The sequence below is a fragment of the Fusarium verticillioides genome, chromosome 5 (assembly GCF_000149555.1).
Source record: "Fusarium verticillioides 7600 chromosome 5, whole genome shotgun sequence".
Taxonomy (NCBI): Eukaryota; Fungi; Ascomycota; class Sordariomycetes; order Hypocreales; family Nectriaceae; genus Fusarium; species Fusarium verticillioides.
In genome coordinates, this window is record NC_031679.1 from 726,106 (window position 1) to 754,003 (window position 27,898).

At 47.2% G+C, this 27,898-nt stretch overlaps 9 protein-coding genes across 9 annotated transcripts; 5 read left to right on the forward strand and 4 right to left on the reverse strand.

The window, feature by feature from the left end:
- The first annotated feature begins 100 nt into the window (after window positions 1–100).
- Window positions 101–838, forward strand: FVEG_03176 (hypothetical protein). The gene is made up of 2 exons (XM_018890785.1): window positions 101–510; window positions 554–838. The coding sequence occupies exons 1-2, from the start codon at window positions 146–148 to the stop codon at window positions 606–608; spliced, it is 420 nt and encodes a 139-aa protein (XP_018747159.1). The 5' UTR covers window positions 101–145; the 3' UTR covers window positions 609–838.
- Window positions 716–2,701, reverse strand: FVEG_03175 (hypothetical protein). Its single transcript, XM_018890784.1, has 5 exons — window positions 2,504–2,701; window positions 2,282–2,456; window positions 1,960–2,228; window positions 1,440–1,911; window positions 716–1,383 (listed from the first exon to the last, which is right to left on the reverse strand). The coding sequence occupies exons 1-5, from the start codon at window positions 2,550–2,552 to the stop codon at window positions 858–860; spliced, it is 1,491 nt and encodes a 496-aa protein (XP_018747158.1). The 5' UTR covers window positions 2,553–2,701; the 3' UTR covers window positions 716–857.
- Window positions 2,702–4,107: 1,406 nt separating this feature from the next.
- FVEG_03174 (hypothetical protein) lies at window positions 4,108–6,383 on the forward strand. Its single transcript, XM_018890783.1, has 2 exons — window positions 4,108–4,583; window positions 4,636–6,383. The coding sequence occupies exons 1-2, from the start codon at window positions 4,220–4,222 to the stop codon at window positions 6,132–6,134; spliced, it is 1,863 nt and encodes a 620-aa protein (XP_018747157.1). The 5' UTR covers window positions 4,108–4,219; the 3' UTR covers window positions 6,135–6,383.
- Window positions 6,384–6,587: 204 nt separating this feature from the next.
- Window positions 6,588–9,822, reverse strand: FVEG_03173 (hypothetical protein; the record flags this gene model as incomplete). Its single annotated transcript, XM_018890782.1, has 8 exons — window positions 6,588–7,572; window positions 7,623–7,901; window positions 7,946–8,057; window positions 8,114–8,749; window positions 8,795–9,085; window positions 9,132–9,248; window positions 9,298–9,496; window positions 9,547–9,822. The coding sequence occupies 8 exons, from the start codon at window positions 9,820–9,822 to the stop codon at window positions 6,588–6,590; spliced, it is 2,895 nt and encodes a 964-aa protein (XP_018747156.1).
- A 514-nt stretch (window positions 9,823–10,336) lies between these two features.
- Window positions 10,337–13,835, forward strand: FVEG_03172 (hypothetical protein; the record flags this gene model as incomplete). The annotated part of the gene is made up of 10 exons (XM_018890781.1): window positions 10,337–10,581; window positions 10,632–10,956; window positions 11,017–11,633; window positions 11,687–12,018; window positions 12,066–12,099; window positions 12,143–12,339; window positions 12,393–13,293; window positions 13,337–13,522; window positions 13,570–13,720; window positions 13,767–13,835. The coding sequence occupies 10 exons, from the start codon at window positions 10,337–10,339 to the stop codon at window positions 13,833–13,835; spliced, it is 3,057 nt and encodes a 1,018-aa protein (XP_018747155.1).
- A 2,195-nt stretch (window positions 13,836–16,030) lies between these two features.
- Window positions 16,031–22,002, forward strand: FVEG_03171 (hypothetical protein). The gene is made up of 5 exons (XM_018890780.1): window positions 16,031–16,669; window positions 16,719–17,878; window positions 17,924–19,932; window positions 19,982–20,054; window positions 20,107–22,002. The coding sequence occupies exons 1-5, from the start codon at window positions 16,557–16,559 to the stop codon at window positions 21,924–21,926; spliced, it is 5,175 nt and encodes a 1,724-aa protein (XP_018747154.1). The 5' UTR covers window positions 16,031–16,556; the 3' UTR covers window positions 21,927–22,002.
- A 111-nt stretch (window positions 22,003–22,113) lies between these two features.
- On the reverse strand, window positions 22,114–22,752 carry FVEG_03170 (hypothetical protein; the record flags this gene model as incomplete). The annotated part of the gene is made up of 1 exon (XM_018890779.1): window positions 22,114–22,752. One exon carries the CDS (start codon window positions 22,750–22,752, stop codon window positions 22,114–22,116), a length of 639 nt encoding a protein of 212 aa, XP_018747153.1.
- A 661-nt stretch (window positions 22,753–23,413) lies between these two features.
- On the reverse strand, window positions 23,414–25,869 carry FVEG_03169 (hypothetical protein; the record flags this gene model as incomplete). Its single annotated transcript, XM_018890778.1, has 6 exons — window positions 23,414–24,512; window positions 24,560–24,723; window positions 24,773–24,868; window positions 24,917–25,523; window positions 25,584–25,736; window positions 25,838–25,869. The coding sequence occupies 6 exons, from the start codon at window positions 25,867–25,869 to the stop codon at window positions 23,414–23,416; spliced, it is 2,151 nt and encodes a 716-aa protein (XP_018747152.1).
- A 663-nt stretch (window positions 25,870–26,532) lies between these two features.
- On the forward strand, window positions 26,533–27,750 carry FVEG_03168 (hypothetical protein). Its single transcript, XM_018890777.1, has one exon. The coding sequence runs from the start codon at window positions 26,740–26,742 to the stop codon at window positions 27,637–27,639; it is 900 nt and encodes a 299-aa protein (XP_018747151.1). The 5' UTR covers window positions 26,533–26,739; the 3' UTR covers window positions 27,640–27,750.
- The last annotated feature ends 148 nt before the right edge of the window (window positions 27,751–27,898 follow it).

Sequence of the window (27,898 nt, forward strand, 5' to 3'; positions counted from 1 at the left end):
TTGATATTGACCGGCAACGATTCCGGTTCTGACGTCAATATTTTGATGTAATATCTAACATCGGCGGTGTCCGAGATGCAGATATCAGATCAGCCTGCGAGATTATTTTCCGTGTCACAACGTCACATGATACACATCACCGTCAATGCAACCCCACTCACCAAACAATCTCGGACCATCCCCTGAAGTAACTTCTCTTCCCGGTCCCGGAGCATCTCGCAACACCATGGCATCACTACGCCGTTTCAGCCTCGTCTTCTACGTCCCACCCGCCAGCGCCTCCGCATGCAAAGCCGCTATTTTCAAAGCCGGCGCGGGCCGCTATCCCGGTCCTGGCGGGTATACTGAGTGCGCGTGGCAGACATTGGGGATTGGACAGTTTAGGCCGGGAGATGCGGCGAATCCGGCTATTGGCAGGGTTGGGGAGTTGGAGGAGACGCCGGAGGTTAGGGTTGAGACGTTGGTTGTTGGGGAGGAGACGGTGCGGAAGGCTGTTGCGGCGTTGAAAGAGTAAGTTTAAGGTTCGTGAGGAGGATATTAGCTGACTTTCCAGGGCGCATCCATATGAAGAATGTCCGTATCAGGTTTATCGCGTGGAGGACTTTTAATGAAGACATCTATGTTCAGTGGAACTCGAGGCGGTAAAGTGAATCAATCAATGGTGTTTTCGGATTCAACGAGATTCGGTCATTCACGACTCACGGAAGAAATAAGTCAGGTCTTTCATTGGGAGCATTCATATTTATTGCCTTAGCGACTGTAACTCAAATTGTATCAAACTGAAGAATCTGAAATTAGGATATTATCAAAAGCCAAGTCTTCCAATCGCCATTTTACGTGATCTCAATCTTTCCCTTTCAAGCAACAAGAACCTTTGTCTGCGGTAAAAGAGTCGTCCATCTCTCACCAGGCTTTCTACCCCACATCCTCTTCAACGCCTCAATGCCCTTCAACAAATTCCCAAACCCACTTCTCGCATGATGTTTTCTTAAAACATTCTCAAAATACACCTTGTGCTCTTCAAGCTGGGCATCAGACGCTGCTACAAATGTCGTCCAGACTAACATATGTGCCACGGGAGAAGTCTCTGGAAACTGTTCGAGGGCTTCAATGAAGCGCTGCACGCGTGCTACCGACTCGGGATTGGTGGGTATGGGATCTAGGTCGAAGAAGTTGGAGGTATGGTCGGAGAGAACCTGTTGGAGATAGATATCTCGGGCTTGATAGACGAGGCTTGCGACTTGGGAGAAGAGTGGTGTGTGTTCTGGGTAGAGTTGGAGGCAGTGGTTGAGACAGCCGAAGAGTTGATCTGTTCGGGCTTGAGATGAGATCATTTGGAGACCTGTTTCTTCCCCGAGATGCGGGGCAGCATAAACTCGGATCCTATTATCTTGTTAGAATGTCCATCATTCGGCTCGGGATAAGTTGCGTGTACTCACTTGTGAAGCTCACGCATGATAAAGCCGGCCAATATGCCAGTACCGAGCCCTTCTTTTCCTCCAATAGCGTCCAGCGCTGACTCGAGCATTCGCAAAAGGACAGGAAAGTCTGAGCCTCCAGTGACAAGCACGGATGTCATTAGAAGCAAAAGGCTGATGAGTACCGAGTGCTGGGTAGTTTGATTATTGCATATCAGTTCCTGACGTTGCCGTAGACCTTGCAGTGTTCGGCCCAGAAGTTGATATGGATCAGGGACGTAAGTATCGTATGTGTTCGTTCCGAAAGCAGAGTACTGCTTCTGGTTCTTCTTGAAATTATTGTCTAGCTTGTTGATGTGGAAGTGAAAAGCCGAGACGGTAAGGACGGCATCCATGACGAGTTCGTCTTGTTGAGCGAGTGGAAGAAGGAGGTGGCGCCAGTCGTTGTGAACGCCGTCTATGGCTACCATCTCCGTTGATATACACCGTGAAACTAGAAGGTGTAAGTATGTAAGAGGAAGCAAGTGAAGTCCGGACTTACACGTCATGAAGAGATTCCTCTTCCACGCTGGCATGTTATCTGGAACTCCTTTCAAAAAGAGTGTCATGAAAACCTCACGGTCTGTGGGTGATTGTGAATCTGCTAGCACAAGGTCGTAGGTACCAGTTTCCGATGTGATATAATCGATATCATCTTCATCATTGTCAATATGATAGGATTCCGTGGTTTCCGGATTTGTATCTGGGGCTGAACTTGATCCCGAAGATGCTGATGCGTCCTTGTCAGCTGAAGAGACCTTCCATTCATTCCTGAGATAAAGTCAGTATTTTCATTGAGAACACCGAGATAGTATTGTGCATACTCCTCATAAACCCTGTCGATAGTCTTGCCAGCCCACTTTCCTCTCGCAGCGACACCCTTGTTAAACCGATGTCGAATACCAAGGCCACTGCAACTCAAGCCTCTGGAAGTACACTTATTACAGCTCGGTTCATTCCTATCACAATGAATTCGCCGCTTTGAGCATTCATGGCAACCTATTCACCGGTTAGGCACTGCCAAGAGGAAGTGAGGTTGTACTGACCCTTCGTCTTTGGTACGTATGCACGTTTCTTAGGCGGCATCGTAGGCATCGGATAAAGCCGAGATGAGCTAAGCTGATCGACGCTCGGCGCACGAAACTCGGTATCCCAGGGGAGATAACAGCTGGTACTTGCGTGGCTGGGGAAGAGTTAAGGGGAAAATTCCTCTTTCTTGAGGAATTTGCAAGCATCAAGTCCATGAGGACCCGGGAATCTATGGCCGACGTTGCGGGGAATCTGTTACAGCTTTGACTCCGCAAACGCTAGTCGCAATTGGGGGAAAGGCTAGGCCATAATAGGAGGGTGAAATGAGAACACCTCCGATCCGCTAGACTCACAATAAATTGCATCTTGGGGCGGTGTTGTTTCTTTCTTCACTGCAATTTTAACACGCTCCGAGACCTCCAAGATTACCTGAATGCATTTCAGGTATCATGATGATACTGGCAGCCACATTCAATCATAATTTTTCATACTAGAATAAAGACTGTGTTATTAATTATTCAACTTATTGTATTGATGATCGAATCCTTTTTCTAAAAACCATATGTCTAGAGATCCCTATTGCAATGCATTTACCATTTCAGATCACCGTTATAGGGTACCATACGAAGATTCTGAATGCTCTTTATAGTCGCACGGCCGAAAGCTGATAATTTCGAAGGACAGGTCTCCAGCATGGCGAATTATCAGATATTTCAGCATGCTTAGCTCCTACAATGATAGGATCAGTGCTCGGCCTTCGATATTCCCCATTTAGCCCCCAGACTCCATTGACTAGGATCCCATGTCTGAGGAGTTCCTTCACTGCATTTTTAACATGCTCTGTAGCCTGCAAAGCTTGGATTTTGATTGGCTTGGAATTTAGGAATTTCACTGCATATTTAGCATGCTCCGCAACCTCGAAGACCACTGGAATACCAAAGAACTGGCAATTGCTTGTAACTATGGAACTTTTTATACTTTCCCTCAGAAATCTATATTTAAATATTCAAATATCTTTACTGAATAGAGATCATTATCCTAATGGAAAATACAAAAGTTTAAAGATCTTGATTATAATGCATTTGCAATTTATTAGCCCCCTTACACTGCCGTATGAAGATCCGAAGACTCTTCGACGTACAGTCACGAGACCCAAAGTCGATAATTTTGAAGGGCGAAATCTCCGATATGGCGTAGTATCGAGCACTTCAGCATAGCCAAGCTCCTATAATGCCAATTAGTATGAGAAGTTGGCGGGGTATTCACTCTTTGATGTTCACTATTTTGCAGCAACTCTTGCCGAAAGAAGTCCTTCATTGCATTTTTAGCACATCTCGGCATCCACTGCATTCATAGCCCCATTTCAGCAGCAGTTGTAAACGAATAGGTCTTCAGCGTGCAACACCACTACTCGGGGATCTGACCTAACGGAAGCCCCACTCGCTCTCTAGAGTCTGTGAAGCCCCGTCTCCTTCACTGCATTTTTAACACACAGCGACATGTCGCGCCCCACCGACTTTTCAAGCCCCACTTCTATTAAACCAATGACATAGGCCTCGAGGGAGCAACGCTGAGTCGGTCTGGCCTTGCGAACTTTCTTCTGGAAGCCGTTCATTAGCCCGATCCTGATGCCCAACGTTGTCGCTCGTTACATAGTGATCATCCCGGTCGACTGAACTTAGGATACGAACTCTACAGTGTGCATATCGGACACCCAAAATCTCACCCAGACAATGGAGTGGCCTGGCGATAGCCCACCACCACGCAAAAGAGCGCGGGTAGGACGATACGAATGGCGATGCGATGCTTGTACCCGCTTGTTTTCCCAACAAGCGCTACAGGATCTGAACTCATCTTCTGGCTTTGTTCATAAAACCCGAAAGGGTATCTGGTTTCCAAATCACTGTGACATGTGCAGGTTCATTTTTGATGTTGGTTTGAATGAATTCGGAGCGCATCTCTGGAAGGAGGATGGACTCCTACGTTTCTGGAACTTAAAATTGAATCCAGGAGACGAAAGCTCGTATATCAACGCCTTGGTTGGTCGAGTGAATGGTATTAATGGACGTATCCTGCTCTATCCATTTGTGAAAGAAGGTCGGGATCTGTCCTCTTCTAAGCTTCTTCTTGCTCTAACATGTCTTCTCAGATGATCCCCTCTCCACCTTGATTAGACGGCGGCCACTTCACAGAGATGTTTCGAGCCCAGAAGTTTATTCATCAGCCAAATTGCTGATAGAGGCTTGTATGAGAACAGATGCACCGGACAAGGGCCATCAAAAGTGCCGATACTCGAGAGATATCGTCCTTCCTACGCGCGTAATAAAAGTCAGCGATCAGACTGCACAGCTACAAATCAATCAGACAGAAACTCGAGGATCTTATCTCGCCCTGAGCTACTGCTGGGGTGAACCAGACCCGAACAAGCAAAGTCGGCTATCAGAACTTCGCTTGAACAACGAGCAAGATCTAGTGCAAGAAATCAAACTTGAAGAGCTGGAACAGTCTGTACAAGACGCAATACGCGCGACGCGAGAGCTAGGATTTACTTATCTCTGGGTGGATAGACTGTGCATCATTCAAGACTGTCCAGAAGACAAGAGAAGAGAAATTGTCAAGATGGCGATGATATATAAGAACGCTGCAATCACGCTGGCTGCCGGGACTGCCAAAAACGCATCTGAAGGATTCTTGGGAAGCTTGCCTCTCAAGAATCCTACGTATCTGCCGCACGAGGAGTTTGAGATACCGATGAGGGATGGGCGTACTGGGACTATCCATCTGTCCGAAAAGCCATATCAGCCCCACCATCCTCTTGATAAAAGGGGGTGGACGCTTCAGGAGTATATGCTGTCGTCCCGCATGCTCATCTTCTCAAACTACCAACTCCTATGGCAGTGCCAGGAAACTGAACTACAGAGCGTCACGGGAGATAATGAGGGTATAGTATACCAGCAGTGTCTTGAGTCATTGCCGTGGACTTCTTTCGATGAGACGGGTGAGCCGTCCTTCGGAACACATGATTCAGAGAAACTCTATCTCTGGCAGACCATCTTATCTCAGTATACGGAGAGGCAACTGAAAGACCCCGAAGATAGACTACCAGCGGTCACGGGTATCACAACCGAGTTACAAAAGGTCTGGCGAGACTCTCATATTTACGGTCACTGGGAACGATGGTTTATTCAACTTCTGGCATGGTGTAAGCCAAATAAAGCAAGAACCCGTGAAAGACACACCAAGAGGGCTCCCAGTTGGTCTTGGGTTTCAGTCGATGGCACTATTGGATTCCCAGCCACGATGGACATTGAGGACGCCGAGATCGAGATTCTCACTGCAGCCAAGGTCAGGCTATACTGCCGGATACTCCGGTTTGACGATGTAAGCCCTTCCAAGCGGAACAGGCTGTCTATAATGCTGGATCTTGTGAAGTCAGCGTCAAAAGTTGAATTCGCAGGGAGAAAGTACGACTATCTTCTCCTGGGCAAGTTCACTGGCTATAGTAATTGTGAACCCGGTATTGCTCTGATGGTACTCAAAACGGCTAGTGGAAGTTATAGAAGGGTCGGCTTAGCCTTGTTTAAAGATATGGCAGTCTGGACTGATGTCGAGTACCAGAGTGTTGATCTTGAGCCGAAGGAAAAGTAGGCCAGCTTTTCAAGTATGTTGTATCTACCCGGTGTTCCTGACTTGGGTTCAATCACCTGCGGTAAGGTTAGGGTTTTAAAAGAGGTTTCAGCCTCCAGGCTACAAAGGTAAAGGACACCAATAAACATATACGGGCAAAATACTCGTCGCCCTCACAATCGCCTAGGATCTTGCTTTTGGCTGGGGTCCAATTACCAACGCCCCGTTTTTCATCGGAGTTTATACTGCAGAAAACGTAAGAAAATCTGATACCGTTTTCCTTAGTGATGAGAGTACTTATAGAGGCATAATAAAACTTAGTATGTCAAGCTCAATTACTTCACAAAGGCGCTGGCTCAGGAATCAGTGGAATCACGGTATAAATAATATCATTTTCAGTCGAGATCTTTGCCCCATAGCTCATATTACCGTGCGGAACTTAAAACTTAGTCTCCCCGCCTCTATACCACTAGTCTATCCCCTCCTTGCGTGTATCTTCTCATGCCTTCGACAGTCGCCAACTCTGGCAAAGGCTTTCCCGCAAGTGGTGCAAGCAAAAGGCCTCTCCCCAGAATGACTCCGTGCGTGGTCCTTTAAGTTTTCCTTCCTCGTGAATGTCTTACTACACCCATCCATATTGCAAACGAATTTACCTGGGATCTGTCGGCGGCTCAAAGCCTCAAAGATGGCGGGTCCTTCGCTGAGTTCCGGATGGTAGATGTTGACGTGTCGATCCCTATCCTTGTTGCTGGCAAAGCCAAGAGGGGCAGCATTACAGGAGACGGGGCATTGAAATGGCCTCTCGTGTCGCCTTCCGTGGTTATGTCGGTCGCTTTTGTTGTTATAACCGACATAGAAGAAGCGACACAATGTGCGATGACACTTGTAGAGGTTCGAGCCATAATAGTCCCCGATGGTATCCTCATCACCAGCCTTTTCGTCGGGCCTGAAAATTTCTAGCTGTTTCCTATTATCCTTAAGTCCATTTTCAATCTGCTTAACACCAACAGTGTTCCGTGTTGCATAATCACCTCGCTGGTGGGTGTATATGTGGTTCCACAGCAAGTAAAGGTCTTCGTAGAGTTCCAAGTCAACGAATTTCTCTATATGCTCTTCAACCAATTCAGCGTGCTTGGTGGTATTCAAGTCCGCGCGATGGATATGGACAAATTGCTTCAACGCAGATGCGAAGTCTTCTGCGACGCCTTGAAAAGTCTCGGTTGTGAAGACTTCACTACACTCTCTGATCAAAGTGTCGGTATGATAGAGCCAATGAGCACACGCGTAATCCTGGAAAGAGAACCAGCCCAATTTGGCATGCTCGCTTCTTTGATGTGCCCGGTAGTTGGTGTCATGGATGAAGCATGGGAGTGTCAAGTATCTGAGGCAAATAGTAGTCAACTGGCACAGAACCTGCTTCTCACTGATATGTCTGTTCTCTATGATATATCTGAGATCCCTAAGGGTTAGCCACTTGCAATCACCGATTGTTAATGAATATATACTTACCGGCGCGCAGTTGAATGAATCAGTCGAATATAACCTCCGTCAAGAACATGGACGATGGATCCGAGATACTTCTCCATATCCTGTCGTAGCATGTTGTTCTCAAAGTCGATCTGGAGCTTGTTGGGGTCAAAGCATAAGATTGCCTGCATTTCGTGCCATCTAAGTGGTCTTTTGGCACAGATGAGCCATCCAAATAGTAGCTTTGATCTCTCCCACCTTGCGGGACCTCCTGCTTGTGCCATGAGACTATTCTTAACCGAGTCGAGCAATCTTTCGTACCTAGAAAGGTGAGTTGAAGTCAAGTACTAGAGTCGGTGACCTACATGTCTCTAAGTTTTGTCGGTAGCATTCCGTATCTCAGCAAGGTTAGCAGGTCACCTTTGGTATCTTGCTGTAAAAGGAATTCAATGGCCAGATGTGCGTATAGAAAGGAGTCTAAATGGTTATGTCAGCCTTAAATGTTCATCGTTATGGTGTTCATCAGTATAAACCTTGACTTTGTTGGCATATTATCCGCTCAACATCTGATTTATCAGCTTCAGAAAGACTGAAACCAATACCGTGACTCGACTTTGAGAACTCTGGAAGTTTCTCCAGTACAAAAGCTCTGATATCATCGTGGTTGTCCTCGGGCCTAAGCAATATGCCGAAGCAATCATCTCCGGGTATATGTTTCTTGGTATCTGTTGTTTCTCGGCCGATTAAAAGGAGCCTCAAGTGCCCCAATCTGATTTGCGTGTCATATACCGACACTAGATCCTTGAAGAACTTGGCAGTTTGCTGAATTTCAGCTCCGTGACATTCATCCATCCCATCTATCACGATGTAGTGTCTTACAGAGAACTCGATAAACGTCTTGATGAGCTTTTGAGCCAGCTTCGCATCTATCAGGATGGGTCCTCCACTTGTTGCCTTTTCCTGGTAGCAATATGGGACTATATAATCTTCGGCCTCTATCATCTGCAAGAGTATACCTTTCAAGATATCAAGATGGTTCCTGTGTTCAATGTCGTCTTCTTGGCAGTAAAAGTAGCATGTTTTACTGCCCTCTGGAAATGATGGCATCGTATTCTGAAGTTTAGACGATTTCAGTTCATCGACTATCAGCGATGCAAGTACCGTTTTACCTAGATTTATCAGTATCTTCTTGAAGGTCTTATGGGAATTGTTACCATATCCCACGTTTCCATGTAGCCAAATGGCTGAGTGAGGAGGGTCTTCCTCGCCCATCCACTCCGAGATCTCGCTGTAGTTTCGGAAAAGCCAGCGACCACTCCTAGGGCAGATCACCATATCGCGAAACTCCTCCTGTAACCGTGGCATCTTCACAGAAGAAGCGATCCACTCAGTGACTTCGATTTTCCTTCCACGACGTCGGGCCTTCTCATCGGCCTCGAACTTCTTCCAATCTGACTGAAGGCCATATGAATACTGCTGGAAGGCCGCATGAAGGGCGCCATAGTCTTTGGATTTAGTATATTCTCTGGAGCTACTTACTTGGAGACTTACCTTCTGTAGAAGAACTGTGTTCTTTGATAAACTTGGCATGTGAACCTAGAGAATCGGATAGACTTGAAAAGAAGTCGCCTGTGTCATCCCAAACAGACTTCTGGAGACGCTGCCATACTTGGATAAGTCAGCGGTGTGAGATTAGTCTCTGGAAAGGATATCTTACGCGTCGCTGTAAGTGAGAAAAGCCTGTAAGCTGCAGAATGGAATCGCTGTATATCCTGATAGATATTGGCGATACACTCTATGGCAGACGGAAATCTTTGGAAAAATTCCTTAAACTTGGTCAAGGGTAAGAGTTGGGCTCCAAGGAGTCCGTAAACGTTGAGTAGTCCGTCAAATGCCCTATCGGTAGTGTTGGTACTCTAAAAACTTTTAGCAGAGTTCTGTGCATGAACCGAAGACCAATGATTACCCTGAGGAAGAACCTCAAGGAGCCCCAGACGATTGACATTACGCCTTTCGTGCCAGGAAACTCTAGGTGTAAAAGAGTTTTCTCGAGTTCTTCCATACCGTCAAGAAACATCCGCAGTCGATTCATATCCATCATGCTGCTGGTTCGGTCTCGTAACAATTGAATATCATGAATCTCCTTTAGCATGTCCTCAATAGTCGTGTTTTCAAACTCTTCTTCATGGTGGGGTTTCAGAGATCTTCTGAAGCCTTCAGCTAATTCATGAAGCCGGTCCATGGTGATGATCAATTGAGTGATACTGGCTAAAGCCCTGGGAGATAATTCATAGACCACTGTGGTAATAAGAAAGATAGGGCAGTGATGTTGACTCGAAGTGAATCGGCTCTACAGGAACAGCTGGCGGTGAATGGCTGGAGAGGCAACCCAGCTGCAGTGAGGAGAGCCTCAAAATCGCCTTGTCGAGAGCCTTTAATGACGGTGTTGGATTTTCAAGCCTTTCCATCCAATCGCTGGGCAACACAAGCGCAAAGCGAACCATATTATGATAGCACGGGTCTGCCTTGTTGGCCGAGCGAGCTGCAGTTGGCTGAAAATAGAGGTTCTGATTCGACGTTGGGTCACCGACTCCAGGGATCTCCTGCACAAGTAAGACACGCGCTTGCACAGCCTGATTCTTGTATTTTCCGTGTGTCAGCCAGAACTTGGCTACCAAAGCTCTCATCCTTCAACAACACGTGGCTCACAGTCAGAAGATTTCCATTGCATTCGAAGAATTCATGATATTGACAATATGGCTGACTTGCGGGATCTCCTCAATCCTGTAGACGACGACGAGCACCATGTGTCTCAATTTTTCAGCAACTGGCTGGGAGTAGACCAGGACGAAGACCATTACATAGGCGATGCGCCTAGTGTTCAGGCATTCGGCATCAATGGGTTGGCTGATGGGACGTCACAAGCCTATTGGTGCGCTCCAAATGGAGACATCACTGAGGCTGGCGACTACCTCCAGTTCAGTCTTGCAAACACTGTAGTGTAGGTAGCTTTAGGTATCGATCCAATCTCAGGCTAAAGAAGGAAAATAGTGATCCTCCATTTCCTCAAAATGGTGCCCTTGTACACTACCATACTCAAAATAACGACTTGGACGTTGATACACAACTTGGAATAGTGAATTTTGACATCGAGTTGGATATGAACGGTATTCAAATGGAGCCTCAGCCCGATGAAGAAGAAAACGCCCCCTCGGATACGTCTGCTACAGTCGAAAGCTTCCAATTCCTTCAATTGCCCATCGAAAGCTCTCGGGAAGGGTCAGCTATGACACAAGAACTTTCTGTACCAAGTCGGTCAAATGAGACACCTATAACATTACCGGGAGACGACGACATCGTCGTTCACTATGGCATGGTAAGCATATACACCTTGAATGATGTTCGACAATTCAGGGTGAATACTCATTAATCATAGCTCCACAATATGGAAGTGAAACTAGTACCTGATGACATGTTGTTCATAGATGAACGACTGGCAACAGAAGGCTCAGCTTATCAATACTTCACACCAACGGAGTACCAGAGCCAACTGATGCTTTGTTTTCCTGATGAAGATAAGCACTTCGGCCATCTGCCTTCAGCGGCAGGTCAGACTCTCTTGTTCCTGATGACCCAGCCATCAGTCGATATTCAACCATTGGCTCTGAAATGTGACCTGAGAGAAGTCATAAGTCGCGTAAACAAACCCGCGGACGCTAGGGTCAAAGTCGATATTAATATCTATGGTCTACGATCTAAAGCTTTGGATATTGGCAAAAGACTCTCGAATGCAAAGCTGTGGCTTCAGAGATCTAGCCACGGAAGACATGGTATAACTTATGAGAATCCTCACTTCCTAAGCATTAGCATCCAAGATACTGTAGCCGATGAAGTTCAGGATACGAAACATGCTGCTACTGATGGCGTCCAGAAAAGAATGAGCAAGGAAGATCAACTTCGGAAGATGGTAGATGAAGTTTACAAAACAGTCGAGAACAACCGCGAAATTGAGATGGTTGAAGGTGGAGAGAGAGTCACCCGTCAGCTTTTAAGGTGATCTATCGGAACTCAAGAGCCAGTTGGCGGTAGCACTAACAAAACTATAGGCATCAGAAGGAAGCACTAGGTTTCATGCTCGAGAGGGAGTCTGGGCATATCAACGAAAGGTACAGACTTTGGGAAGAGATCGAACATGAGAACGGAAGGTTTCAATATCGACACAGAATTACCAAGAGACGCAAAGATATACGGCCCGATGAGAGGGGTGGCGGCATTCTTGCTGATGACATGGGAATGGGAAAGTCGCTTTCTATCTTAGCTTTAATCATGAAGACTCTGGACAAAGGCAAAGAGTGGGCGGAGGGCAAAAATGCAGAGCACAAGAGCAAGAGGTCTCTCAGGTTGTCTCGCTCTACTCTCATCGTGGTCTCAGCAGCTTGTGAGTATCTCCTCGATATCGACTACTTCAATGCTGAAGGTAGATAGTACTGGTCGTTGAATGGGAGAATGAGGTTAGAAAGTAAGTAAGAAACTCATTAGAGGCAGGTTCTGACGTTGTACAGGCACCTGCAGAAAGGCCTCAAAGTAGTCAAGTACCATGGTGAGAACAGGCCGAAGACTCTAGAGGAGCTTTCCGTCATTGAAGACTCCGATATTGTAGTGACAACATACCACACGCTTACTGCTGAGTACCTGATAGGTAAAGGGAAGACATCGCCGTTGTACAAGTTGGGTTGGTATCGGATAGTCCTTGACGAAGGTGAGTAGCAAATTTGCAGCGCTTATCCAGAAAGCTCACTGTGAGGCCTTTAGCCCATATTATCCGTCGTCCATCCACAAAGTTCTTCCAGGCATGCGAATATCTCCATGCCAACTCTCGATGGTGTCTTTCTGGAACACCCATCCAAAACAAGCTTGCTGACATAGGCTCGCTGTTCCGCTTCATTCGCTCCGAACCATTCGATAAGGCATCAGAGTTTAGGAAGTGGATAGAAACGCCATTCGACAACTCGTTCGATGAGTCTGAGCTCGTAAAGAATCGCCTAGTTATGCTCCTCGAAGCATTGTGTTTACGTCGAACGAGAGAGGTCTTGCACTTGCCCAGAACGCGGCAGTTTGTTCGACATCTAGAGTTCAGTCCGCAAGAGAGGGACCAGTACGACAAAACGAAAGCTGTCATTCTACGCAACATGGAGCATCGCCTTGGCGAGGTCAAGAAGAGCTCCCAGTTCGGCATGTTCCAAATGTGGCTTCAGCTTCGAATAGTCTGTAACCACGGAACATATCAGAAGCTCTTCTCATGGCATCGGAGAAGCCTCATGGAAGAACGAGAGGCAATAGTTGGAACAGCCGGCCAGTTCGGCGAAATCACCTGCGTGGGATGTGAGCAGCCGATGCCCGTGCTGGGATGCGACTTGACGAAAGGAATGTTTGACGACGAATGCTCACATGTTCTATGTTCGAAGTGCATTGAAGAGTCGAGCATGTCCCTGCCCGAAAATCGAAATCGGTGTCCGATCTGCGTTAGATGGTACAAAGAACCTTCGGTTTCTATAGGTGAAGGAACTTTGGGACACAGCGACAGACCACGAAAGCGACGAAAGAAAGCAGCAGCAGAGGATAATCACGAAAACTACTTCAATGAGCAAGGTCTTTCAACAAAAATACAAACTCTGGTTGAGGATGTGCAGAAAGATCTCTGGACCACAAAAAGGTATGCCAATCCTGGTATTCCCTTTTCTTCTAACAAAACGCAGTATTATATTCTCCTGCTGGACGCGGACGCTGTATTTGATATCCAGGCACCTGGAGCTGGCTGAGATTCCATACCTTCAACTCGACGGCAACAGCCCACTGCCTCAACGGCAGGCCACGTTACTCAAGTTTGAGAACGAGGATGAAACTCCTGTTCTTATCATGACAACAGGGACTGGAGCATTTGGGTAGGTTTTCTTCCTTCTAGTTGTATTAGTAGACTGATGTGATTCAGACTGAATTTGACTTGCGCAAACCGAATCTTTATCGCAGAACTACAATGGAATCCCAGCGTCGAGAGCCAAGCGATTTCGAGAGCCATTCGCCTCGGGCAACAGAGCGAAGTTCGAGTTACAAGATATATCATTAGCAACACTGTGGAAGAGGTACGAAGTTTGATGAGTCGATGTGGAGTATGACTAACAGGTTCAGGACATACGGAAACAGCAGGAGTACAAGAAGCATATTGCAGCATTGGGTTTTGAAGAAGTAATCGATTAGCTGGTTGGTATACATAACGACCTGAGGAAGGGTTCTTTATTTCCTTTCTAGATGACAATGCTCTTGTTTCTGAATTAAAACCACAAGTATTCCCTAAATCTTTCTTTATTCTTGATTTTATTTATATGAAACGAAAAGAAATTACACATGTCTGAGTCTTCTATAATCGGACTGTTACAAAACAGCCACCATTCAAACCACCGTCAATCCTGGACTGTAATGGTTAACCTGGAAGGCTCCCAAGCATGCCAAAATTGCAGTGAAAAGGGCCTGGAGAATGTTATCAGTGGTGGTTTGACAAGCAAGTCAAGTCGACCACCACTGTTCCTGGTTCTCCCAGTGTGCTAAAAATGCAATGAAGAAACTCGTTACAAAAATCAAAGGACGAGTTACCCGCGATTTTATCATAAGGGGCATGATGGCTTGGCCATGCTGAGGTGTCAGTTAATTACACCATGCTTAAAGTATAGTCTCGTTATAGAGTGAATATCATGTGAACGGCGATGTCAACAACCCATCCCAGGCCATGCGTTGACAATGAAGATTGTCGCATTGGTAATTCTAGGGAGACGTGGCCTTTGCAGGTACGTTGTGTGGAACACATGAGCCATTGCTACTTGGCTGCTGATAGAGGGCAAGGGATGTCGAGATGGGTTAGAATTGCAGTGAAGGAAAGCTCGTTGGAGGGAGGCCTTCCGGATCTTAGCGAACCTTCAACCAACCGTAAGTTAAGAAATTCAATAGATTGGCCACATGTCAGCCACCAGAATTCTAATAGAAAAAATGACCAAATTCCAGTGAGAAGGACTGAATGGGAAAAGAAAAAGAGAATTCAATGTAAATGAGCACAAGAATGTCACCTAACAGCCCAGCTTTCAATAGACACATGAACCAGTTCGCTTCCAGAGATTTATAAATTGGCTAACGTGGAATAGGTCAGATGGCGAGACACTTTACACGGACCCAGTAGTAGTAAATGATTTAGTAGATTCTATCTTACCATTACAAGTTACATGAAGCCTGGATCAGTCGCTGGATATGAGGTGTCACCGTTGATTAAAGACGATAAATTGTCTGGATGAACATTAATAGAGATACAGCAAGATCATTTAGACGGAAAACAGGTTACAATAATCACAACCACTCCTTATTATATGATCTTGCGACAATTCAGCAAATGCTGTGAATTGTTCATGTTTGTGATTTTGGCAGTCACGGCTACTATAGCGACTTAGAGAAACAGGGCGATCTCGAAGCGTTGGCTCTCATAAATTCTCACTTATCTCATCTGAGCAGGAGAGGAAGGCTTTGGGATGGGTTAAAAATGCAGTGAAACTGCATAAGTGCTTGGTACATCCAAGGCGGTCTATCCCTGTTCGCGAACTGGGTTCATGCATGAGGCCATCTACCTATCAAATCGTCGCCCAAGGTGCTAGCTTTATGCTGTAGCCATTGGTCAGTCATCGTGGTATCGATGTCTAAGTTGTGGGCTAGAAGTGTTATTTGCAGTTGAGGCTTGTGGCTGAGAGCTTATTCCGGCAGAGAGAACCTAGTCGCCCAAGGTGGCCCTTCACTGCAATTATAACGCTCTCAGGGAGGCCATTAGTGACTAGGTAATCGCACAAAATGTCCCGGTTTGCAGGGCGGCTACTGGTCTACTACAAGAGTCGTCATGTCGTGACGAGTGGCTCGGCAGTTTTTTTTTTTTTTTTTTTTTTTTTTTTTTTTTTTTTTTTTTTTTTTTTTTTAGGAAATAGAGAGACGTGCTTATTTCCAAGTATCACTTTATGGTTTTGATTCATTGTTTTCGTTTTTATTAGCAATATTAAGTCGTGAGAAACACATTAAGATCAGCTCAAGCTCGGCTGTATTATTGGGCCTTGCGAAGATAATAACCACGGCGGCTTTCAACACTGCTTCGGCCGGTACTATTAAGAATACAACTTCGCAGCGCAGATTGGTAAAGAGTTCGGACAGACGAGTTTCACTGGCGGGCTAGTTCTTAAATTAAACATAATTTTAGCCAGTTTTAACCATTTTACGGAGTAGATGCCGTAAATCGACAAATGCCAACGGTACCTTCATCACCCGCTGAAGGTTGAGGCTTACGAAGCATGCGTTGGCCCCCCGATGTCAGTCAGGCACGAAACCACTAACATTTTAGCAAAACACTAGAACCTACAACATTCCAGACAACTCAAACCTCGACACTCCTTCTGGTCGCTCCATCTGAGGGTCCAGTACAATCGGATATGGAAAGGCACCATTCCCCACACGGCGATCAGGAACAAAGCCATTGTCGCCACAACCACCACCGCAAATAGCCTAGACACACCAGAAATGGCATCACCAACAGCCTCGTTCCCCTGTGGCTTCACCCTAACACTACATCTTAAAGCCACAGACCATCAATTGTAAGAGTTTGCATCATGCCTGGAATGTATTCGACTCGTGGCGCCACGTCCCATCATCTGTCTGGACGGCCTGCCGAAAGGTTAACGGCGCATCGGCATGGCCAAACCATGAAGTCATCCGAAAAGTCGGAGTGGACGAGCCAAGACGATTGAAGTGAAGATCTGGACCTCGGGATGGCCTTGGGCGGGTGTTGGTGGAGGAGAGGGTATATAGAACGAGCTTGCCATCGCGCAGCGTCCCTAGGGGAGCGTTTTTGACATCATTCATTCATTCACTCATTCTTTGCGCTTCATCACTCCTTTCAACATGAAGCTGCTACTCACGTTCGTTCTATCGGCCCTGGTTGGCCTAACATGCGGTCTCGCATCGACAGATACCATCACCTGGGGAGGCGACAACTCCCGAACAGGCTACCAAACGTACACATCCCGATTTCTCTACCGTCGCGTAGACTAACTCACATCTCAGTAACCATAACATGGATCCCGCGATCGTAGGAAGCCCCCAGTTCGACATCGTCTTCAAAACGGCCCTCCCAGGAAAATACGTCGGCGCCGCAGAACAGATCTTCTCACAACCTCTCATCTACACTCCTTCAGGCGGTACGACGCAATACGTTTATCTTGCGACGACTCAGAATAATATTTATAAACTTGATGCAAAGACTGGCGTGATTCTTGCATCGCGCAACATTGGCATTCCGTTCCTTACTGCTGATTTGGACGGTTGTGTTGATGTCAACCCTACTGTTGGCGTCACTGCGACTGGTGTTATTGATCCTGATAGCGATACATGGTATTTAACTTCAAAGACGTATGTTAATCAGAATGCGGGCCAGGTTCCCCAGGGAAGACCGGCTGGAAGGTATAAGATCCATGCTATCAACGTGAATGATCTTTCGGAACGACAGAACTTCCCCGTTGATCTGGAGGGTACGATTGCTAGAAACAATCCAGAGAGGATGTTCACCGGCGGCATCCACCATCAACGGCCTGGGCTACTCCACACAGGACAATACGTGTACGCTGGCTTCGCATCTCACTGCGTACAGTACAACTTCACAGGCTGGATAATAGGCTGGGACAAAACCACCGGCCAACTAGTCGAACACTGGGCCTCCGAAGGTCTCGGAGTAAGCAGCAACATCTCCGGCGCAGGAATCTGGCAATCCGGCGGCGGTCTTGCCTCCGACGACGCAGGATCAATGTTCTTCGCCACTGGCAACGGGTACGCTTCTCAACTGTCCACCATTCCCGTAAATGGCTTCACGCCCCCGACCGCGATGGAACAAGCGGCTGTTCACATGTCCATCAACAGCGATGGCACCCTCTCGATTGTGGATTTCTTCATGCCGTTTGAGAAGCAGGAGCTTGATGGTGCGGATAAGGATCTGGGGACGAGTCCGCTCGAGATTCTGCCAAGTCAATTCTCGTGTGGTGATGTCAAGAGGATGGGGATTGTTACGGGCAAGTCGGGAAAGACTTATTGGCTTAATCTTGATGATCTTGGTGGTTATCGCAATGGTCCTAACTCAAAGGATAGAGTTATCCAGACGTTTCAGAATGAGAACTCTGTGTATGCTGGTGCTGGTGTTTATCCTCTCGAAGGGGGCTACATCTATATCAACGGTACGCACCCTAACATCTCTCTATTATCTGTACTGACGACTTTAGTGATCCAATACCCAACGCACGTCTTCAAATTCTCCTGTCTCAACAACACACCCTACTTCACCAAAGTCGCCGACTCACCCACCAACAACGCCTACATCCTCGGCGTAAGCCACGGCACAACAACATCCCTTAACAACCAAGAAGGCACAGGTCTCCTCTGGGTATCCGATGTCCAAAACACCAACTTCAAGATCTACGACGCAGTTCCTCAGAACGGCTACCTCAATGTCATACGCAACTTCACCATCGTGGGTATTACCAAGTTCAGTAGACCTGTGTTTGGCGATGGCATGGCGTATATCGGCACGACGGTGGGATACTTTTACGGTCTCGGGTCGACGAATAAGTTTCCGCTTAATTGTACGAGTTCGATTGACTTTGGCACTGTGGACTTTCAGGGGAGTGGTGTGCAGCTTGTTAATTGTACGGCGGGCTTTGATCTGAGTGTAACGGGTGTTGCGCTTGCGGATGGGACGAATTATAACATCAGCCAGACGCCGAGCCTGCCGTTGTTGTTGTCAGCGGGGGATACATTACAATTCGCGGCGCAGTTCGTCCCCAAGGGTGTTGGGAGGTTGGGCACTACCATTAATATTCAGACTTCGGGCGTGTCGGATGCATCGTACAGCAAGTCTGTCAAAGTCAGGCTTACGGGAGTCGGCAAGAGTTCGAATGCGTTGTTGGATGTTAGTCCCAAGTCTGTTGTGTTCACCGGTCTCGTCACCGGTACTCAAGCTGAAGCTCAGAGCGTTCTTATCGGCAACGATGGATCTAGCGATCTACAAGTCTCTTCAGTTCTGTACTCCAATACCTCTTCATCTGGTCCATTCACCACCTGGTCGGGAACAGGCAGTCTCACCGTTGGTAAGTTCACATTGACTGGTATCCCAAGCACGGTCCCTGGCGGAAACGACACTGCCATCTCTGTGAAACCAGAGACTTCTGTCACTGGCAATTACACAGCTTGGGTCAAGTTCGTCACCACTGGAGGCAATGCTACTGTGTCTTTATCTGCTGCCGCTGGCGATCCCCCAACAGCTCTTCTCGAGTTCCAAACACCAGATGGAAGCGGCTGGGTCAAGTACGATCCTAACAATCCCTTCACCTTCGGGAACGTCACAGAAAACACATCTCGCTCTCTCAAATTCCGCGTCTCAAACACGGCTGCTCCTGGTGGTGTCAAGCTTGGTCTCACAGTCTCCAAGCCACCCTTCGGCGTTCCAGGCATCATCAAATCAGCAAACCAAATCGATCTCGCTGAAGGAACACTCATCGCACCAGGTCAAAGCCAAACAGCGACACTAACCTGCACCGTCCCCAAAAGCCAATGGAACCTCCCATCATACAACGGCACCGCCCAGTGGACTATGAACACCAACGATCCAACCTGGTCTTTCGAAAAGCGCGCAGTGCAATTCTTCTGCAACGCCGTGTCCGAACAAGCAGCTCCTCTTCTTCCCAATGGTCAAGGACGGTATCAATACGTCGGCTGCTTCAAGGAAAACAACCCCGGCCGGCAGCTGTCCAACCAGCTTTATGCTAACAGCTCCAACACCAATGAGATGTGCATCAACGCCTGTGGTTCAGAAGGTCTGACATTCTGCGGAACGCAATACCGAAGTGAGTGCTGGGCTGGCAACAAGATCCCGACTCAAAAGGTTGACGATAAGAACTGCAACTTCGACTGTGCGGGTAGTCTGAACCAGATCTGCGGTGGAAATGGCATTGATGGCAGTGGAGCTTACATCAGTCTTTTCGCTGATACTCTTCAGTGGGACGGGTCGTATGCGAGTGTCACTTCGAGTAGCAGTGCCAGCGCTGCGACGCCCCAAGGACCATCTGTCAATCCTGGCGTTGGTGGCTACACGAGCATTGGGTGCTATACTGAGGCGACCAACGCTAGAGCACTAACTAACGGGAGGGGGAATAATCCCCCTACCGTTGCGAACTGTGTGCAGGCTTGTAGCAATGACAACTTCCTTTATGCTGGTGTCGAGTATGGTGGAGAGGTAAGTTGAAGGCTTGGTCTTGAGAATGGATATGTGCTAACGAGTTTAGTGCTACTGCGGAAATAGTTTCTCGGATGGATCAGTACCTGCTCCGATCACTGATTGCGCCATGCTCTGTAACGGTAAGGTCTCATTCTTGGGTGCGTTTGAACAACTACTGACGTGACTACCTAGGCAACTCGAGCGAATACTGTGGTGGTCCTAGCCGGTTGAACGTCTATGAACTCAATGCGGTCTACAGTAGTTCATTGCCCACATCAATAGGAGCTTTTTCGTCAGCTAGTGGCGTGAGTTCCTCAGTAGCTGCCTCTTCAAATGCTGCTGTCTCCGTTTCGAGCTCTGGTTCAGTTGCATCGACCAGCATGGGAGCTGCATCTAGTTTCTCGAGCGCCTCTTTCTCGTCGTCTTTGGCTTCGGCCAGTGGAAGCTCTTCCTCCGACGGAGGATCGAGCTCGACCTCAAACAGTGCTTCTACTAGCATAGGCTCAGCCAGCAGCTCGACCTCAGCTGGTGTCTCAAGTAGTATGTCGACAAGCTCCACGGGCTCTTTCAGCACTTCGCTGAGCGTTTTTGGTAACATCGCCGGCGGCCTCAACAGCGCTTCTTCCGCCTCCAGCTCTGTATCAGCGTCCTCTACTGGGAGCTTGACCTCAACAAGCGTTGCAACGAGTGCTTCTTCAGCTGCCAGCACCAGGAGCGCCAGCGCTGCTTCGCGGGCTACGACCTCGACTTCAACAACGGCGATCTCGTCAGCCACTATGTCTTCGTCGACATCTTCTAGCACAAGTTCAACAACATGGACAACCTTCGCTACATTCTCCTCAACTAGCTCGCGTGCCTCCACTACAACCACCAGCACAACTTCGTCAATTTCCAGTTCGTCGCTCTCGAGTGCAGTATCCTCAAACACATTGCCTTCAAGCGTGTTAAGCGCCCCAAGCGCACTGTCTCTCAGCGGGATATCATCATTGGCGGCGTCTTCAATCGTCAGTCGTTCCTCATCAGCTACGGTATCCTCAAGTCTCTCAGTGGTCTCGTCACTGAGCTCTCTGGTTGCGGGAGGCCCAGCTGGTGCTTCATCCATATCTAGCGTCACATCTGCTGCCACAACAACTCGTTCAACTTCCGTTGCACCTTCATCAACGTCTTCGGCTACAAGCTCGTCCATTAGCACAACATCGCGGGCCAGTTCTACGACTACCACTAGCTCTAGTACTTCAACCACCAGTAGTTCCACAACCTCAAGAGCGTCCTCCACCACCTCAACATCAATTAAGCCAACAGCAACAGGCCCCTCAGTATCCGAAACAGTCGGAACATGGGCTTTCCAAGGCTGCTGGACAGAAGGCTTCCTCATCCGCGCCCTCAATTCTAAGGCCACCGCCAGCGACGACATGACCCTCGAAAGCTGCGCCAGCTTCTGTAACGGCTATACTTACTTCGGTACCGAGAACAGTCGGGAGTGTTACTGTGGCAATCAGCTCAATTTCGGAAGCTATCAAGCCTTTAACCAAAAGGACTGCTCTGCTTCCTGCGCAGGTGACAAGACAGACTATTGCGGTGGAACTCTTCGATTACAGCTTTACAAAGCTGGCGCTAAGACTACAACTCCCTCTGTGGACCAGGGTAACAAGAACTTCACGAGCTACTCATGCGTTTCGGAGCCTTTCCTCGGTCGTTTACTGCCTCAACTTGTCATGAGCGACGGTAATTCCATGACGATCGATGCGTGCCTTGAGAAGTGTTGGATGTATAAATACGCTGGTGTCGAGAACGGTCGCGAATGTTGGTGCGGCAACAATATCAATTGGCAAGGTCTTCTGCCTTCTTTCGGTCAGGGTAAGAATGTTTCCATGACGGATTGCAATATTAGCTGTCCTGGAAATAATCTTGCGTACTGTGGTGGGCTGGCAAGGATGAATCTGTATATTAACAAGTCTTCGGCTTTGGCGTTTTTGAAGAAGCATAAGAGACGGCATGCGAAGGGATTTTGAGATGGATACGAGTTTTTAGAGTTGGACTTCAGTTCATATAGACAATAGCCTGCATATATCGACGACCGTTACAAAGTTTTCTCCTCTTTTTTGAGCCGTTTATATCTTCAATTGAAAGCCCGCTATAACATGGGGTCAAGCAAGACCGTACATAGACATGAAGTTCCTCAGCTGTGACTGGTGAAGTCTAAGGAAATAAAAATTTAAGTCCCTCAGTTTCAACAACTCCTCTAACGCCATCCATCCTCTCAATCTTCCTAACATGCTCATAGTAATGACTATACTCTTTTTCAAGATCAATCCCAACCTCATGCGCCCATCGAGCAAAGATGTAAACATTAAAGTCCACGACAGTCAAAGCATTTCCAATAATGAACTCCTGATTCTTCAGCCCCTCGTCTATCCTCTTGAAAGACTCATGTATAATCTCCCTTCCGTTCGCACGAATCTTATCATGGGCAGTAACGTCATCACTGAATCTCCCAGGACGCAGCCAAGCTCCATATCCAAGGCCGTGCAGCGTACCAGACAGAAAGACAAGCCACTCCAAAATCTTAGCTTGTTGAGCGGGACCTATACCAAATAGGTTCTCTTCTGGAATAAGTGAAGATATAAAGCTCAGAACGGCCGGCATCTCGGTGATGACTTCTTTGTCAACAAGCAGGGCGGGTACATATCCTCTGGGGTGAATGGATCGATGTTGAGCATTGCTGGAGCTTCCATCAACTGCCTCGAGTCCGTCAGGTCCGAACTTTAGTTCAATTGCGATGAAGGGGATCTTGTAGTGACGGAGGATTGCGTGAGGAACAAGAGAGCAGGGCTCCATTTGCTCGGTACAGTGTTAAGTTGCGCACTTTGATAGATTCTGTGGTAGACCCCATATTTACTTCTTGATCGTATGGGATAGGGTATAATTCAAGTATGCTGCGTGTAGTGTCGTCTTGGAGAGCCTTATTTATAGGACAACTACCGCCTATACGGTTGAGCTTTAGGCTGCGAACACGGGTGATGAATGAGAACACGATACTTCCTTTTTCCCCCATATAAGCTTTACCTTGCAGGATCTTATATATATCACGGTGGCCGACGTTGCGCAACTTGGAAATATGTCCTTTCAACGTCATAGCAACGCCCTTCGGGTCAATACCAAGACGAGCTGACAAATGCCAATAACTGTAGGATCAGTTCCCATGTAAATTAATATTCCTTCTCAACTGGTACCTTTTCTTTCTTTCGCCGATTTTCAAATCTGGTGCTTTCACCTCTACACATTCGTAAAACTAGATTCTATCTACTGGAATAAGCTCTCAGCCACAAGTCTCAACTGCAAATAACCCTTCTAGATAACAGCTTAGGCATTATACAATTGCTATAAGACCATACACAAACTCACCTTTTCACCGGCACCATGAATCAAAGTAAGTTCCAAATCAAAAATCTATTGAAGTCTATTTCCAAAATGCAAAATGCAAGGGTATCAATAATCTCTAGCGTCCAGCGCTTAGAGAATTCAAAATAGGCGCAACCTCATCACTCATCTCCCATCTCCGTCTCCCTAAGGGCAAAAGCGCGTTAAACCTCGCCATCCACCCCTCAGAGACACATCTACACAGCGGAATATTATTCATCCCCGCAGTGCCCTCTGCCTGAATCCAAGTCTCCAACCTCGCAGTATTCTGTAAATCCAATGGATCATCACCGATGTTTATATGGTTTATCATCGGAACGCAGGAACATGCTGCTTCGGAGAACATGAGCCACGCCCATACTACCAAGGCGCTCATAGAAATGGTGAGATAAGACGTTGGGTCGATGGATTGGGTTTGGGGTTCGTTTGCTTGGAGGTCGGACTCGTATTGACGAAGAACGGCGAGGGCGTGGAGTAAAGCTCTTCGACTTTCTGATGATTTGGCCCAGATGTTTAGCTGGGTATGGAGCTTTTGTAATCTCGGACGAACACCAGCTTCATGGTCCGGAGATACAATCGAGGCCATGGCTACAGAGTTAATCATCCGAGGATCAGCGTAAAGCTGAAGTCCTTGAAGATGATACGTCATCAAGCATTCCGAGATCAGACATCTGATGTTTGACATCGCCAAAGCTTTCGCCCTCACCGGATCTTCGTCATAATCACCAATGTAAGCAGTAAAAGGAAACTCTCCAACCTCGGCAGCATGAAAACACTGATGCTTCAATCTCTCAATATCAGCTTTCCACGCCTCAAGCTGCCAGGCAAGAGAAGAAGTGCAATTCTGCGTTGATCGACCCGCTTCTGTACTCCGACGAACAATTTGAGTCTGATTCCAAATGGCAGGTAGCAAGCCACACAGAGCGAGATGAATATCCTCGAAGAGGAGAAGAGGTTTTGCTGGGGTGTTGGGGTTGGCGATGACTTCTGAGAGTTTGAAATTTGATCGGTCTGTTGGTTCGAGGGTGATGCGTTTGAAAAAGATGTTGAGACCGTAAGCGTTCCAGAGAGAGTAAGTTGCTGGCATTGTGAGGTCAATCTCTTCTCGGAAGAGGGTTGGGGCTTGAAATCGGGCTATTGAGAGGTAGGTGTCGATTTTGAAGAGAGAAACGATGAGTCTACAAACGTCAGTATTGTATGAATGAGGGAGAGACAAGAGACTTACCGCTTCCAACGATCTCGGATAGTCATGAGCCATGGGACAAATGTTCCGGGGTAGTGAACGCGTTGTTGCTCGGCTGCGTTGTCGCTGTTGAAGAACTCTGCTTCTCGAAGAGCTACAACGAATGTGCCTCGCAATAACGATGCTTTAGACACCAATTTCTCATTCTGAAATTGAGGTCAGCAGATACACAGCGGCGGTACGAAGAGTACGTACACCGTGATAAAAAGCAAAGATAATGTTCATGAGAATGGCCTGATATGTTTCAAATGGCCATGGTTCATCGTATTCATGTCGAGATCTGGGGTTCGCCTAAAGTCCATGTTAATCTAGGAACATCTGTCAGGCTAAATGACTTACGATCCAATCAGAGAACGCGCTCATCAACGACTCGTGCAGTTGTAAAACTACATCCTCAAACTCATCCGGACTTCTGAGCCAGCAGCTGATCATAGCTATTGACACGGATACTAGCAGAGAAGTATCTATAGTGACATAAGAAGGTCCATGGAGAATAGGCCATGTATCATGAAACCTCCCAAAGTACTCTTTTGAATTTCCCTCGATCCAATTTTTGTCAAGTGCAGGTACCGGTGTATCTTCACCAATCGGAATCTCTCCAGATCGAACATGATTAGCGATTCGTTTGAAACCCGCTTTGATCTCGTCATTTGGTGAGATTTGCGGTGTTCCTGGTGTGAGACTCTGTATCAGGGCCGGCGAAGTAAAGCCATTGGCCACCGTTCTAGGATCTGCAGTGATATCCTCGCTTGGACTCTTACTCCCGCTGCTACTCTTGGACGCATGTTTATAAGTGCAGTTAATTCCCCTCTTGACGCAGAGAGTGCACTTTGTACCACCGTCGCACTTTGTCTTGTTCGCATGGCACGCATCGCAAGCCCTTCCTCTTCTTGGATCTGGAGCTGTAGGCATATCATGCCGTGTCAGGTGGCGTCGTAACAAGTCACTATAGGGGGAGAAAACAAATTAACACTGTAAGCTGGGAGAATACGAGACATGTACTAACTTGCGTGTGAAGGATCGTTGACAAATTTGGCAAACGAAATTGCGCTCTCCATGGGTCGCTTGATGGCGTCTCAGATGTTCCTTTCTGATAAAGCTCTTCCCACAGTGGCATGTATGTCGACTGGGCGTAGGCTCAGCACTGTCAGCGGAGGATCTGATACATCATTTCACTCTTGTTAGTCATGGTACATTACATACAGAATACAGAATACAAAATCCACTCGGTGATCCCACCTGTGGCTGGCCGTTACATACCTTCTATCACGATCACTGTGGGATATCTCCATGATGGTGGATTATGAGTGACTTTGATTTGATATGAGGGTATCGAACCGAGTGGGATTGGATTGGATCGTAAGCCAAAAACTCGGTGTATTATTTATCGAATAGTTTGACTGGAAAAAAACTGAAGCCGATGCACTGTTACGTATGCCTTGCATTGGGGGCCATTCCTTGAAGGTCGACTTGGTAATCGTGAGTGGGATTGCCGATGGTTCAAGTGGGATATCTCAGCTCGGCCTCCGCGGATGGGACAGAAAATTGGGGTAGTCCGATTACATTCGACCAGTCAGAGTGTCATATGCACAATTAAGGTTTTAATGGAGCCCGCGGATAGATCCATTATCCCACTCGGTTCATCTCTCTCATGATCTCATCCCACTTCAAGTCTATCCCACCTCCAATTCTCCATCCCATCCCATCCAGCCACAAGCACAAGACAGATAGCACAGCCTTCTGTGGCGGTCGAGAATACAGAAGAACAGCTCTGTAAGTTGGGGGCCAAAGATTAAAGTGCCGGAGACATTTCTGGGGCAATCTATTGCTCATGTAATGAAGTGGGATGCAACCATTTTGGCTTGACAGGCAGCCTTATGATCGCCAATCTTCCGAACCTTCTATGTTTAACTAAGCGGAGCTTCGATGGCGTCTGTAGCACGACTAATGGTATGATTTAAGCATTGCAACTGTGTAAATGACGCCAAACAAGTCGACAATTGTTGATTTCAAAATCATATATAGATGCAATCATTCCTCTCGATTGCCTACCATTCCATACATCCATCCATCAATCAATCAATCATTCATTCACTCAAACAACTACTACTTTGACTATCTAAACATCTCAATTAACTGATCGCATATTACACTCACATAAAATGTCTGCCTACAAAAACATTGCTGTCGCTGGTGCCGCAGGTGATCTCGGCTCCGCAGTCTTCAAGGCCCTCGTCGACTCCAACAAATTCAACCTCACAGTCCTAACCCGCGCCGGCTCAACCTCCAAATTCCCCTCCGACATCAAAGTCATCCAAGTCGACTACGATAACCTCGACTCTCTCACATCCGCCCTCCAAGGCCAAGATGCCGTCGTCTCAACCCTTGGTAGTCTCGCCATCCCCAGCCAAACACTCCTCATCGACGCCGCAGTAGCCGCTGGCGTGAAGCGCTTCCTCCCTTCTGAGTTTGGCTCCAATCTTGTCATCCCCAGCGTTCGCAAGCTTCCCGTCTTCAAGACAAAGGTCGATATCGAGGATAAGCTTACTGCTCTTGCAAGTGAAGGCAAGATTAGCTATACCTTTGTTTATAACTCTGCTTTCCTTGACTGGGGCTTGAACCATGGCTTGTTCCTTGATTTCAAAAAGGCTGAGGCTACTCTCTGGGATGGCGGTAACACTGAGTTCAGCACAACTACTCTCGCTAGTGTTGGCCAAGCTGTCGTTGGTGTTCTGACGCACCCTGCCGAGACAAAGGATCGCGTTGTTTACATTCAAGATACTGTCGTCTCTCAGAAGAAGATCCTCGATATTGCCAAGGAGCTCAACCCCAACAAGCAGTGGACTGTCAAGGAGGCCAAGATCGACGATGCTACTGCTGCTTCTGATGCCAATATCGCAAAGGGTATCTTTGACTGGCCTACTCTTGCTGCCTACCTATACAGGGCCATCTTTGACCCCACTAGTGTTCCCAAGTTCCCCAAGCTTGATAATGAGCTACTTGGTGTCAAGGGTGTTACCGATGAGCAGCTCAAGGAACTTGTCAAGCCTTTTGTCCAGTAGAGATATATAAAACACTGATACATAGTCTCAATACCAACCATATAATATTCATTTTCTTGATCGAATGTGAAACACCTTGTCTCATATTATCAGATTGAAACTTGCGAGCCCGATATGTAATCTAGCTAGATATGAGTTATGAATCTGCTCTTGGAAATATTTATGTCCTCAGTTGGATGCGATAATAGATATACGTCGAGTTCCAATGGCTATTAGATATTCAGCACATAGGCTTCAACAACATATGATATTATGTTTT